The 14,298-nt window shown below is 35.6% G+C and overlaps 1 protein-coding gene across 1 annotated transcript; it reads left to right on the top strand.

Annotated features, from left to right (window-relative positions):
- Positions 1-13,013: 13,013 nt before the first annotated feature.
- Positions 13,014-14,276, top strand: LOC126754871 (thioredoxin domain-containing protein 15). The gene is made up of 2 exons (XM_050467070.1): positions 13,014-13,219; positions 13,285-14,276. Exons 1-2 carry the CDS (start codon positions 13,183-13,185, stop codon positions 14,172-14,174), a joined length of 927 nt encoding a protein of 308 aa, XP_050323027.1. The 5' UTR covers positions 13,014-13,182; the 3' UTR covers positions 14,175-14,276.
- The last annotated feature ends 22 nt before the right edge of the window (positions 14,277-14,298 follow it).

Genomic DNA, 14,298 nt, shown 5'->3' on the forward strand with positions numbered 1-14,298 from the left:
AGTTGCTATCGAGCCTTCAATAAGCTGCAAAGCCAGCCACTATAGCTGGACATTGCCTACTTAGCTATGCGTTTTCAAAAGCCATTGGCGAAGTTTCGTTACTTTTTAGCACCATTTCAAGCGTCCACCTGGTATTTGTTTGTCGTCACCATTGCCAACATCACTTTTCTATGGACAATCAGCGGTAGATTTGTATGTGGCAATTGCAGAGTTAGAGTATAGATTAAGGTTCCAGATGGTTGGGGGTCCTATGCTTCTTTGCAAACACTCCCTCAAGTTTCCGTTTTTGCCCTAAAAACAGTATCGAACTTAAACAAACACTTTCATTTCTATGGATACTAACGGACACCCTAATATATAAGCATATCATGTGACGCTTTTCTTATGTTCAATGAAGTATAAACTTTGATAACAAACATGAGATCTCATTTTTCAAAAAATCATTTCATGCAAATATACGGTTAGCACTTACTAAAATATAAACCACTTATAGAATACATGTACCAAGCCATGTTAGCAACAAAATCTCAAAGTTATATACACAACCAAAGCTAAACTGACTAAACTCCATCAACTGCAGCTCGTTTGATGCGAAGTATATTTAGTCGCTGCCTGCAGATTTCGCCGCTTAATCGATGCGTCCTTGGAGTATCTGTTTTCTTGCGCCAGCACAGCACTCACCCTTTTGCGTCGTCACCTCAAACCCATTACGGAGATTTCAGATAATTTGCCTAACGATGTGTTTGCAACTCGTCGACGGAAAATCTTACCAACAACTGTTGTCAGCGCGTTGATTGGTTGCCAGCTGCCCGAAATCATATATTCAAGCGACACACGCGCACCTTACTTGCGCTCACCACACTTAGACGCTTAGACGGCGCCGAAGTTTGCCTGGCATTTATGCCATTTGCGTGTTGATTACAATTTGATTGCTACAATATTGAACGGTGTGAATGTGTTGGTGCTTACGTGTTGCACACACACACACACTCACACGCTGAGTTGTCTGCGGCAGTGCTCACTTTATCTTGCTAGTGATCTTCATCAATGTGGCAGCTGTTGCTGCTTAATGTTTGTCACACGCACAAACGTGAATGCACACACACACACACAGACAGACGCAAACTGCGAACTTTGTAGTATTAGTTTGTTGACACGCCTGGATGTATGCTAAAATCATGTAAATCATAAACTATTTGCTCTCCCGCTGACACTTGCCCTCTGCTGAGACGATGATGAATTTGTCGCTAGCGATTTGCTCATTAGAAAGTTATCAGCTTATTTGGCACTAAGTGCTATTGAGTGACTAGATAATTTGGCATTTAAAGTAGACGGTGTGTCATAGTTGGGGCATAAGGAGTTTTATGCATAGAACGTTGTATATATACATACGATTCGATTTAGAACTGTTTAGATATATAATATATAGAGATAAGTTTTTAGAAAATTCTTAAAGTAACGTAATATTGGTAGTCGAAAAAGTCTTTTCGTATTTTGTCAATAGTTGTCGTTTCAGTCGCATATCTCCCGTGCTACCCATCACATTGTGTCATACCATATAGTGTTGTAAAGGTGAGATTTTAAGCTTCATTTTACCAAAATTAAAAATTAAATTCGGAGAAGCTGAAAAAAAGCTACAGCTGTTGAAAGATGAGAGAAATTAATGAAAAAATTCGCTATATTTTGAAATTTTTGTATAAAAAAAGGAAGTATACTACGCCAGCCACCAATGAAATTTGTGAAGTTTACGGAGACTATGCTGTATCAGTTCGTGTGGCACAACAATGGTTCGCTCGCGTCTGTTCTGGAAATTTCGATGTGAAAGATGCACCTCGCTCTGATCGACATATCGTTGAAAAAGTCGACGAAATTATGGAAAAGATTGACCAGGACCGTCACATAAGCAGCCATGACATGGAAAGAAACTTATTATAACATTCATATTTAAACGATTTTGAACCATTTACAAGAGCTTGATGTTTGGGTACCACATGAATTGTGTGTAAAAATTTTAATGGACCGAAATAACATCTGCGATTCTTAGCTGTAACGAAATGAAATCGAACCATTTCTGAAGCGAATGGTAACAGGAGACGAAAAGTGGCTCAAATACGACAATAACGTGCGAAAAAGATCATGGTCCAAGCGTGGTGAAGCTCAACAAATGGTCGCATAGTCAGGTTTGACGCCTCGAAAGGTTATGCTGAATGTTTGGTGGGATTGGAAAGGATTCATACCCTATGAGCTGCTCCTGCCTGGTCAAACGATTAATTCTACATTTTACTATCAACAACTGATGAGATTGAAGCAAGCAATCGAAAAAAACTGCCAGAACTGATCAACAGAAAGGGCTTCGTCTTCCATCAGGACAACGCTAGACCACACACATCTTTGAAGACTCGGCAAAAACTGGGAGAGCTTGGCTGGGAAGTTTTGATGCATACACCATTTCGCGCTAAAGCTTGCACCATCAGACTACCATTTGTTTCGGTCAATGCAGAACTCCTTAATGGAGTAAAATTGGCTTCAAGAGAAGCCTGTGAAAATTACTTGTAGATTTTCGCCGAGAAACCAGAAAAGTTTTACACCGATGGAATAATGTCTCTAGCTGAAAAATGGAAAAAATTAGTCGACCAAAAGATACATTATTGTAACAAATAATAAAGTTAATGTTAAATATAAAAAAATAAGTTGAAATTTGATTAGAAATACGAAAAGACTTTTTCGACTGCAGAATATATTTTTTTCTACAATATTGCCTTCTCTTTTATATTGAGAAATAATTTACTTTTTTATACTTGAAGAATGGTGGATTTGGTTTCAACTGTTTTGAACTTAAAACCAAGATTACGACCTTTTTTTTATTGAAATTCAAAAAATGCAAATTATTTTCAAAAATGTAGAAATACATATATGAGTAGACATAACTGAGAATTCTTCAAAAAATTATGAAATATTACACGATAAATAATAAAAAAAAAACTATTTCGAAATTGAATTTCTAGCTTATAAATAATTGAAAATCAATCGGAAAAAATTGATTTGCTTATTTTTATGAATTTTATACTAAAAGTAGCTAAATTTTTAATATTGTAAAATTTTTATCTATCTCCAAGTCTCTTTAATAATTTTAAATAATTATCCATTCTTTAGCATTACTCTTCTAAATGTTTATGTATTATTTCTATACACCTTCGCATGTGAGACAAAAAACTAAAAACAAATTAAGCAAAAATAATTTTTTTTTTTAAATTTTTCTTTCGTTTCAAATCCCTGTGGTATTGCATTGTCACAAAAAATCATTAATTATTTTGAGTGCCAAACCGTGCTTTTATCCTTTTTACTTTACTCTTCCTTTAATAAATCATACCATGCTCACATCTTAACTCGCTGACAAATCACTCACTTAAAGTTAATCAAAAGCTTTCAAAATGATTGCCCTGCCAATGCCATCTTCTTTTATTTGTCGTAGTAGCTGTGAGGAAACTCTTTATATAATTATCTCATTTCTTTTTTGTCAACGCCCAGAATAACAATAAACACTGCCATAATTGGGCACCACAAACAATTCAATTTCCCACCTAAGAGCCAAAAAGGCGAAAAAAGAGTAAAATCAACCAGCCGACCGCATGCTGCCTGCGCAACTGATTACCAAAGTAATAAACGTCAAATTGCCAGAATAAATATTGACAGTGGCGATAAAAACAAAAGGCGCAAAACAATAAAATACAAAATAGAAGAAAAGACGTTGAAGCGCTCCTATAATAAAAAGAGACATTTGTAGTGATAAGCAGACAAAGCGAGGACAGATAAGCGTTGCAAGCGCGCCCACCGCATCGGTCAACAATATACGTATGTATGAGAGTAATGTTTGAGAAGGCTTGAAAGAGCGCAGAATTTGCGATTGATGTGGCCGGTCATATAGTATTTTTTTTGTTGCTTGCTGGCATGAAGAGGAAGGGTTTACAGCTGGATGCCAAGCGCTTTCGTGGACTGGCGGAAACACAAATAAACAGTGCGATAAACTCAACAAACGCTGCTGAGCCGTAGGCAATAATAGCAAGAAGATAAAAATGCGAAAAGCAAAGCAAAATAATGATAATATCACAGGCAAAAACGGCACACTCAGACGCACTAATGAAATAAAATGAAATGCTTGGAAAGTAAACAAAACACACAACGTGACAATATTGATGGGCAAATGTTGAAATAAAGTATAAATAAAGATGTATAGTATGAACACTCTCTATTAATGCAACAAAAGTGCGGGGCACTTACGCTGCCTATAGGCCTGACTGAGCTGTATTTTCGTATTTTCTTCCGTTAAAGCTGCGGGCAGCACAACTTTTGAAAACTTTTGATCTAGAACCACATTTACCGCTTTCGTTGTTTGCTTTTGCTGACCACACTCGCCTCTTTGTTATTGCTATAATAATAATAGACCTAAGGCAACAAGAAAACACTATATCTCAATATTAAAATAAACTAATCGTGCATGCACTCGTACAGATGAGCGGAGTACTGATGCGATTCAGATACTCTTGGCTTTAAAAATCAATAATATTCAATATCCTTAGGTCTTTTATAAAAAAAGAATTTATGGCGAGCAGACAGAACTATGTATCTTCTTTTTCATATATGAAAAAAGTTGAAAAAAGAAAATCAAATACCGACCGCTTTTATCGTTGACTTTGCTTTTGTTACACACTTTTGAAGTCAACATACACTCAAGATCAAATTTGACCCGGACTGAAAAAACTTCATAAAAAAAAATTACAAAAAAAATCCAATAATGACCACTTTTATCGTGGACTTTACCTTTGCTACTCAATACACACATTTCAAGTCAACATAGACTCATGATCAAATTTGACCCGCACTAAAAAAAATTCATGAGAAAATTGCAAAAAAAAATCATATACCGAACGCTTTTATAACTGACTTTGTCTTTGCTGCTCAGTACAAACTTTTGAAGTCAACATACAATCAAGATCAAATTTGACCCGGACTAGAAAAACTTTACAAAAAAATGGCAAAAAAATTCAATAATGAACACTTTTATCGTTGATTTTGTCTTTCCTATTCAATGCACACATTTGTAGTCAACATAAACTCAAGATCAAATTTGACCCGGATTGAAAAAACTTAACAGAGAGTCAAATCTGGCGAATAGAGTGGCTGACTGAATACTCTCTTTTCGTGTTTGACTAAAGACTCATTCACAATCATACTAGAGTGTGACGGATCATTCAGGAATTTTGGTGCTAGTCTAACATTAACTTGCTGCATACCCAAACATTAACTAAAATGTGTTGAGTTGATACATAAGAGACGTTGAGATCCTCTGCTACCTCTCCGATGCTTTCATGACGATTTTCAAGCGCTGTTTCTTTAACTTTTTCGAAGTTATCGTCATGAACGACCGTGTGAGACAAGTTCTCGATGACATCACGAGCTTCACTGAATGCTTTGTTCCACTGAAATACACACATTTCAAGCAGGCTTATTGCTCAATATATTTTTTCCATGATAAAAAACACAAAAAAAAATTTCGCGTCGTAAACAAGCAGATGCCGAACACACTATATTTGACAAATGGAGATCAGACTTCACACGAAACCAAAAACAAAAGATTGTACCAAATACGAGAAAAACTTTATCGATTCGGCATTTACGGCCTTTCAACTCCTGGACTATTTTGACTTTGTAACTGGTTTTTGAGTAGAATTAGCTCTATAGGATTTGATAAAACCCTGTGCTAGTGTCTGCGGCATTCTGGTACTTGAGTATGATGAGGTGACACTCATCAGAAATGGCTGACGGGCGAATGTCGCAACCGACCCCGTCCCGTTAAAATCCTGGGAGGCCTCAGAGTACGTTCCCTCCCGTCGTCGTTAAGTTGGCGTGGTAGGTGTAAGTTGAGATGACCCCTTCTTTACGCCGGTCGACTCTGAACGTACTGCCTCATAAGGACGTCAACCTTGGACCATAAAAGGCAATAACCTTTCCGGGTAGTAGTAACTGCTCTGAGTTGGGATCCCTTTTACATGGACAAGAGTACAAAAACAACAACAAAAACACAAATGTTGACGAAAGGTGACGAAGTGAGGTGAAGGAATGTCGAAACCGACACCTAGATCTCTCCCTAGTGGGACTGCTGCTCCTAGGGCAACAAAACCGGCGCTGGCGAACTGCAGCAACAAGACCAAGACCCCAGTAAGTGTCTCCCCATCAGGCAATAGAATGGGGAAAGCCGGTGAAAACCCGCCGACAGATGAAGTGATGAAGGGTGGAGTCTTCATACGTGGCACAATCGCCTGCACTAGCAGAGGAACTTCCCACAGAGGATCCCAAAAAAGCAATCTAAGCTAAATTTAAACTATGTTAGCGTAAACTATATATATTTAGAAGGTATTAGAGAGGTAGAGCTCTTAGTCAATGAAGTCAGGTTAAATAGAGAGCATTTTTGCAAATTTCATGGTCAGATATGCTCTCTACTCTCCATCTAATCTTCGCACTCAACATAGCTTACCTGATTTGCATTTAAATAGTAAAATATTAACTAAAAATATACAAAATAGTTTCGAAAGCTATCACCCACACAAAATTTCTCAGTCATAAGTACGAAAGTACTTTTTAACTACTTATAATTACAGCCGATTTGAAAAGTAGTCAAAAGCAGCTAATAACAACAACAATTTGGGTGATTTTATTTTAAAATGCATGAAGTGTAAAAGACAAAAACAAAAACAAAAGCAACTTTATTAATTGCTAGCTGGTTGGGCTTTAAATTAGACAAACGGCAGCAAGCAAGACTGCAATGGAGTTGAACACACACGCACACACACGCATAACAAACAACACATAGCTGCATGCAAATGTGCAAATATGCGAGCACATGCTGGCAACAATAGTACTTACTGTTATATACCAACATAAGTATGTATGTGTATATGCTTTTTAATGCAACTGTGTGTGTGCCTTATAATAATTGTTCATCTAGTCGATACCGAAAAGTTTCGAATCTCCTAGGCAGGCGTCTCGGCGTCTCGTCGCACAACACACTGGCAACTAAGCGCTCGAGCAGCTGCTATCTACCTGCTACCTGCCTGTCTAGCTTCCTGGCCCCCCTGCTGTTTGCCCGCCCGCCTGCGCGCTTGCTAAGGTGCTGCTGCCGAGGCAAGCACTCGTAATTGCAAAAGTATAAAATATTGAGGTGTTGCCGACAACTTTTCAATGCCAATAAAACGCCAGTAGGCGGCATGTGTACCAAACACCTGCTACATGCGGTCGCCCCTACAAGACTACCCACAAACACGTGTATACACACACGCATATACATGCATCAGCAGCTGTCGACCGCAAGCATATGAAATCGGCTCACACACACACACAAGCATACGACTCTAAAATAAAGTTGCCATTGGCTTTTGTGTCTGCCGACGAATTGACTAAGCATTAGAAAAGGGACGGACGGACGGGCGAACGCATGCACGACCGGGCATTGTCGTGACAGTGTGGTGGCGTAGTGCGGTGCTGGTGTGGAAAAAGAGGAAAATAAAATGTTAATTAAAGTTTATGGTTGAGAGCGCCGAGCAAGGCAGCGTACAAAGCTTATAATGCAACAACTACAATCATTAAGTAAGCATATGAGGAGAATGTGTGCTTGCGTATGGCAACAAATCGCTTACATACTTACAAATAACTATTTATAGTGCTATGCATGTGTGTGTGTGTATGAAAATTTGTGCATGGCTGCCGACAGCTCTGCCGTGTAAGGAAGCCAGCAAGTAACTGCTAAAATAACTGGCACACATACACTGACATGTGCACATAGTTCGGCTGCTGTACGTGTGTGTGTAGACACGTATTGCATGCGGAAATCGTTAAAGTAATTACAGAAATGTTTTCGTTAAATGTTGTCATATGTTTGTGGTTTTTTTATTATGCTCTGCTGCATACAACTCGACACTTTTGTCAGTATTTTCGGTTATATTTGAAATTTTGTTATTTTAAATTTCTCTGTGTGTGTGTGTGTGTGCATTAAGGAATATTAGGTAAGGTAATTGCTGCGCTGGAACAAATTTGTGGTGCTGCACAAGTCATTATATGTAATTAAATGTGTTGAAGGAAAAATATTCTTAAAACTAATAATGGTGTAGAACAATAGGACAGGTAAAGCAAACAAATGCGAAATTCAACAAATTTGAGTAAGAAATTTGTGCAATTTTTCTTTATTTAGTAACAAATGGTCTGCCTAAACTCGAAATAAAGAACAGCTTCACTAGTCGACTGGTAGAAATGTGTGAAAATTGTTAATGTAATGAATAACTTATTATTTTAACTCAACAATTTTCGACTTTTAATAAATTTTAAAAATAAAATTTTCAACTTTTAATAAAATTGCCTTTATTTGATTAATTAAAAATTTTCGACTTTTAATAAAAAAATATTTAATATAAATAATATTTTATTTAAAAATTTCCGCACTAAAAAGAACTTAAATAATTTCAACATTTACCTAGCTTGGGATATACATGGCGTATACGCTACCAATTTTATCATATGCGAATGCAATGCAAATATCACGCATACGCACAGTCACACGGCATGGTTTTCATTGAAAATCAAGCTTTTCAGTAACAACTATACACAGCTTAGGACCTACATGGCGTATGCGTAACCAAATTTTTTATATACGAATGCAATGCACATATGTATTACTCATACGCACTGGCAACGGCACTGTTTTCAATGAAAATGAAGCTTTTCAGTAGAAACTACAACTAAATTTAAGTATTTTTAGCCTTAAAGATATTTTTTAAAAAATTTCAGATTTTTCAGAATTTCGGAAAGCTTCAGACGCATAGTTTTGGATTTTTTTAAGGGGCACACCTGGTATAACAGCCTAAAAATAGATTATTTTTAATCTTCAGAATATATTCATACATATTTTAAAAATACATAGTAAAATGTATTACGAAAAAAATTTCATATTTTTAGAGTCCTTCACCACTGCAAGGACTCCAGCTTTCTACGTGAATGAAAAAAAAATTCTCTACTGGAAAAATATTGTCCATCTAATGACACACGGTCGAGAAAAAATTTAATTTACGTAAAATTAAAAAAAAATGAATTTACGTAAAAAGATTCTCCATTTTTTGGACTGCCAAAATTCGACTTTTGATCAAATCAGAAACAGGAAAGTCATTGTATGGAGAACTGTAAGCAGAACATGCAGGAAATAGGTAGTGTTTGGATTATTTGTCTTCGTGATAAACTGATAGCGCTGACTAAACTGCGGTTATAAGTTAAAAGGCTGTTAATAAAAAAACTTGACTTTCAATTTTTGTACGTTTTTAATTAAGTATAATCAATTGATACACAAAAAAATCGACTTTTTAACACTAGGTGTGTCTCTTAATTTGCTAAACTTGCTTTCTTATAAAATAAATCAAATTTTAATTAAGAAAAAGTTTCAATACCTTGTACCAATAAATAAATAAAAATATAAAAAAATAAAAAAAATAAAAAATAAAAGAAATAAAAAAATAAAAATATTAAAAAAATAAAATAAAAAATATTTTTTTTGTTTTGACTATTGTTTCTATTTTATTTTTTCAAAAGAAGCTTGCACTTCATAAATTTATGTAAAATAATTTTATTCAGAAAGTAGTAACAATTAAAAAAATATTAAATAAATTAAATTTAAAAACAAAATAAAAGAAATAGTAAATAAAAAAAAATAAAAAAATTATAAATAAAAAATAAAAATTTTTTTTTTTGTTTGGAATATTTTTTTTTTCTTTTGTAAAGTAATTTTATTCGGAAAGTAGTAACAATAAAAATAAATAAATAAATAAAATAAAAAAAAAATTTAAAAAAATATATAAAAAAATTGAAAATATTTTTTTTCTTTTGAATTAAAATTTTTTATTATTTTTTTTTCAAAACAAACTTGCACTTCATAAACTTATGCAAATTAATTTTATTCTGTAAGTCATTACATTGAAATATGCTCACTTTTCATTTCTGTATCTCTATCCAATACAAAAACATTTATATTTACCAAATAAAATTCTTTAGCTATGACCAAAACTTCCGAAAGCATAAAAAATTCAAAATCAATTAAATTTTCTTATCCTCACAACGCTAATTTCAACAAAACTCTTCATTTTGTATGCAATTTTCTACAATTTTCTCTAAACGATTTACCAATTTACAATTATACACCATAAATATTTATTTATTTTTATTCATAGAATTCTTACAACGCAAACTATTGAAGCAAAACAGCATAAAGCTGCAATGCCCGAGGGCTAAGCACATTAAAACACATCAAATTCGTGCAAAATAATAATAATAACAATCAACTGAAAATTAAATTCCAACACTGTTTACTTGTTGCAAAAAGTACAACAAAAACAATAAGCAAATATATTTGAATTAGTTACTTATTTTGAAAACAATGCAAGGACAATAGCCGGCAAATACTATGTAGTGCCATGGCAGCATCATGTCAGCACATACATATGCATGTTCATACATGTTTGGGATTTTCGTAAAGCTCACATTTATATGCGTTTACATGTGTACAAGTGTGCGATAATGTGCCTGTGTGTGCTGTTTGCAACGGTACATTCGCTTAATACTCGTACAAGTATGAATGCATTGCAGTGAGGCATTCATGCAACAAGCGCAACGAGCATGATTCCCTCGCTCAAATAATGCAACAGTGCGTAAATTGTAACACTAACACAACAATAATAGCAAATGCAACATAACATTTTGCAACATTTCCTGCAACAGTAATGAATTAAAATAATAATAACAATAATAATAATAATAATAGTAATGTAGTGCATTGTTACAATAACAATAAGCTCTATTATAGAGGCAAAGCCAAGAGCGTTTACAAGCCAGTTGAAGTGGATGGATTTATGGCAACGTGCTGGGATATATGTACATATGTATATACTATACTATATTAATAAATATGCATTCGTTTATGGAAAGAATTAAGTGAGAAGCAATTTGAATAGCATAAATTCTTCTCTCAACAAGTTTCAAGCCACCCCGCGACCTTCATCGAGTGTAATATCGCAATTCTCCATCCTTTTGTACTGTAAAATGTATTGTTATGCAATAAATAAAGGATTTTACGAGAGATGCTTAGAGATATACACGAAGGACTAATCGATTTTTGTCAGAATTATAAGGGTAAAACGAAATTCGATCCATAACCCTGCAATTGGGACAAACTTAATACTCACCGATCCAAATGGGGTTGTATCGACGAAAAAAACAGCCCTTGGCCGGGTAAAATCCGGGTCAATCCCAGGTACTATTGGTAGTGCGTATGTACATATATGTACATATATGTATGTATATTATATATGTATATCTCTTATGGGGTTATATCTGCTTGAAAATCAGAAAAAATATGTGTTTAATGAAAATGAAATATTTTTAAATCACAATATTTCCTTATTTGCCTTTCTTGAACGCAATGTTTTGCTTACATCATTTAGCTTGCTGCAATGTAAGACAAATCGCATGTCATTCTTGGCATAAACGATATACCCCAACTTTCAACTGTATAAAATGTAAATTAAACTGTTCCGCTTATATTGCTTATGAGCTAACAAACATATCACATGCGCCCGAGTATACAAGATCTCTATCAGCTTGAACTGGTTGCTTGTATATTAACACGCCTCACTGTGTCCATACAAGCGCGCACACGGCATGTCTACAATACGTATTGCATGTGCAACATGCCACATAACTGCATTGGACATTCGTAACACATGTTTACAAGCTATGCTGAGCACACACATACACACACACATCACATTTTCGCCATAAATTGATATGTGAAACGCGTACTGTCTTGGCGCATTCAATTGCAATGGGAGGATTCATATTACAAAGCCGAGACACACCCACTTGGCATTAGAGTCAGAAATGTAGCTCATTGCGCTCGAATAGTAATTGCATTAAGGCTCTTGAGTTCGTAGGTACCTATACATGTGTGCACGTGTATCGTCTTCATATACATACATACATATACATACATATATGTACAAGAGTACCGTCTTCATATATGTAAGTGCATGTGTACCGTCTTCCAAGGTAATATTGCCCTACATTTGCACCATTTGATTCAGCAATAGTTTTAAAACGCTGTTTATGCACTTTCATTTGCGTTTTGTAAATGGGTGTGTGTGGAAGTGCATGAATATGTATCGCTTTCTCAATCGAGTGCATTTACACGGAAATTAACACTTTGCCAAGCACATTTCCTTTTCCGCTACCCGCGGCTTATTTGCTCATTAAAAGCCTTGCTGGGCTATAAATGTCGTTCACGCCTTAGAAATACCAACAACCGTTTGTAGGTGTGCGCTTGTGGGTGTGTATGCGGTAGAAATAGTTTTAGTTTCACTTCATAAATTAATCAGTGTTTTCCATTTGCACCAAGATATTCTTCTACTCATTTGTCAAAGATGACAACCGCAACGCCATTTTGTTATGAAATTGCCACTTACTTGTATTTGAAATTTAGTAAAATATTTTGGGGTTGCTTGTTCAAAAGGTTGCCGAAATGCATTTGGTCTAATTATTTTTGTAATATTTGTTATTGTTGTAGTACTTAGCCGCGAAACTTTTAATTATTCTCATTAGCACACTTTCAGAGAAACCTCACTTCGAACACATAACCTCAGCAACAGAACGCACGGGATTACCTGACCTCTCTTACAAATTTAATTGGTAAAGATCACCAGTTTCCACTATTTTCTAACTTTTTTGAACACGTATGTTCGTTTATAATAAACTTTACATAGTTTCAAAAAACTCAAATAAATAAAATTAATTGTATTTTAAAATTTAACATACATAATTAACTGTTAGCACGCGCTCTATCGACCGTTATGTGTAGTTTTTATCCGCTTCAGAATTGCACAAACAACGGCAACACTTTTATCCGCAATATTTGTTTACGTTTGACAGCTGCGTAACAGCTGTTACTGTTGACAGTTGCTAAAAGTTTGGTCTGTTATAAAGTATTTGATTAATTTGTCTATATTTGTATTTACCTAAAAATTAATTAATTTAAACCAACAAAATAAACTGTTCGAAGCCGAAATTTACAACTCAGTGTTATTGCCTGCAGTCTTAACAATGAGCAGTAGTGTATTCTTCATCGCGCTGATTTCGGGTAAATATAAATGTTTCCGTTGAATTTGTTGAAAACTCAGAGCAATTTTTTTTGCCTCCCAATAGCTGCCTGCTTCAGCACAGCAACTGCAGAAATGCCAGCCTTTAAAACCATATTTAAGTTCTTTTCATATGGCGGCGCGAGCGACTATAACGGCAATGGCACACGCACCAAAGACATCTCACAGATGACACTCGAGGAATTGGGTATTTCACGCGGTCAGTGTCAATACGATTTCTTGCCATACATAACATACAGCGAACGTTTATATTGTGCACCAGACGATCACCACATATTACATCTATTACCAAGCAATATTACGGAAGCTGTGCGCAAACCACCAATAATGATGCGGTGCTTGCAGCCGGAGCGACATGAGAACGCGACACGCAATGACAATACACTATTAATTATGCAAAATCTTAAGGATATAGTGGCGCTACTCAAACCGGTGGGTAATGCCACTAAACGCCATGAGCCGGGCAGTTGTGTTATTGTGCTCTTCTACACCGAATCGAGTCTTGGCTGTGCACATGTGGCACCCTACGCCAACATGTTACCAATACTATTTCCCACATTGCGTTTCGCTGCTATTGATGCTTTCAAATTTCCCAGTTTCAATACAGAATTCGGTATAGTCGGTTTGCCAACGTTGCTGCTATTCCATCAAGGTCGACCGATAGTGAAATTCTATAGTGACATCGGTACGTTTCATGCATTCGTCACACGACATACCGGCATTAAACCTATTGAACCAATACCAAAGGATTTAGAAGTCACCGGACCGCTGCCACTACAGCCAGTACCGCAAGTCGATTACGTGCTCATACTTGCATGGGCCTTCATATTGCTATGTGTGGGCAATTACTTTGCAAAGTCGCAATTGTGCAAGCAAATTGTGGAAATGATCAAACGAAATTGGCGTGAATCGGAGGCGCGCATGGAACGAAATTAAAAATTTACAATTTTAAGTGAGTGATTTGTTGCAAAGCTGTGTCATCAAGATTCTCATCATGGTTTTTTTAATTCGAATAAAAATTAAAATAAAACTAAAAAATCGTGTTCACTTTCTAACAAAG

Source organism: Bactrocera neohumeralis, chromosome 4, assembly GCF_024586455.1.
Source record: "Bactrocera neohumeralis isolate Rockhampton chromosome 4, APGP_CSIRO_Bneo_wtdbg2-racon-allhic-juicebox.fasta_v2, whole genome shotgun sequence".
NCBI classification, from domain to species: Eukaryota; Metazoa; Arthropoda; class Insecta; order Diptera; family Tephritidae; genus Bactrocera; species Bactrocera neohumeralis.

Coding starts and splice junctions, on each gene's coding strand:
- LOC126754871 (XM_050467070.1), top strand. CDS start 13,183: ATGAGCAGTAGTGTATTCTTCATCGCGCTGATTTCGG. Junction 13,220..13,284: donor CTTCATCGCGCTGATTTCGG/GTAAATATAAAT, acceptor GCCTCCCAATAG/CTGCCTGCTTCAGCACAGCA.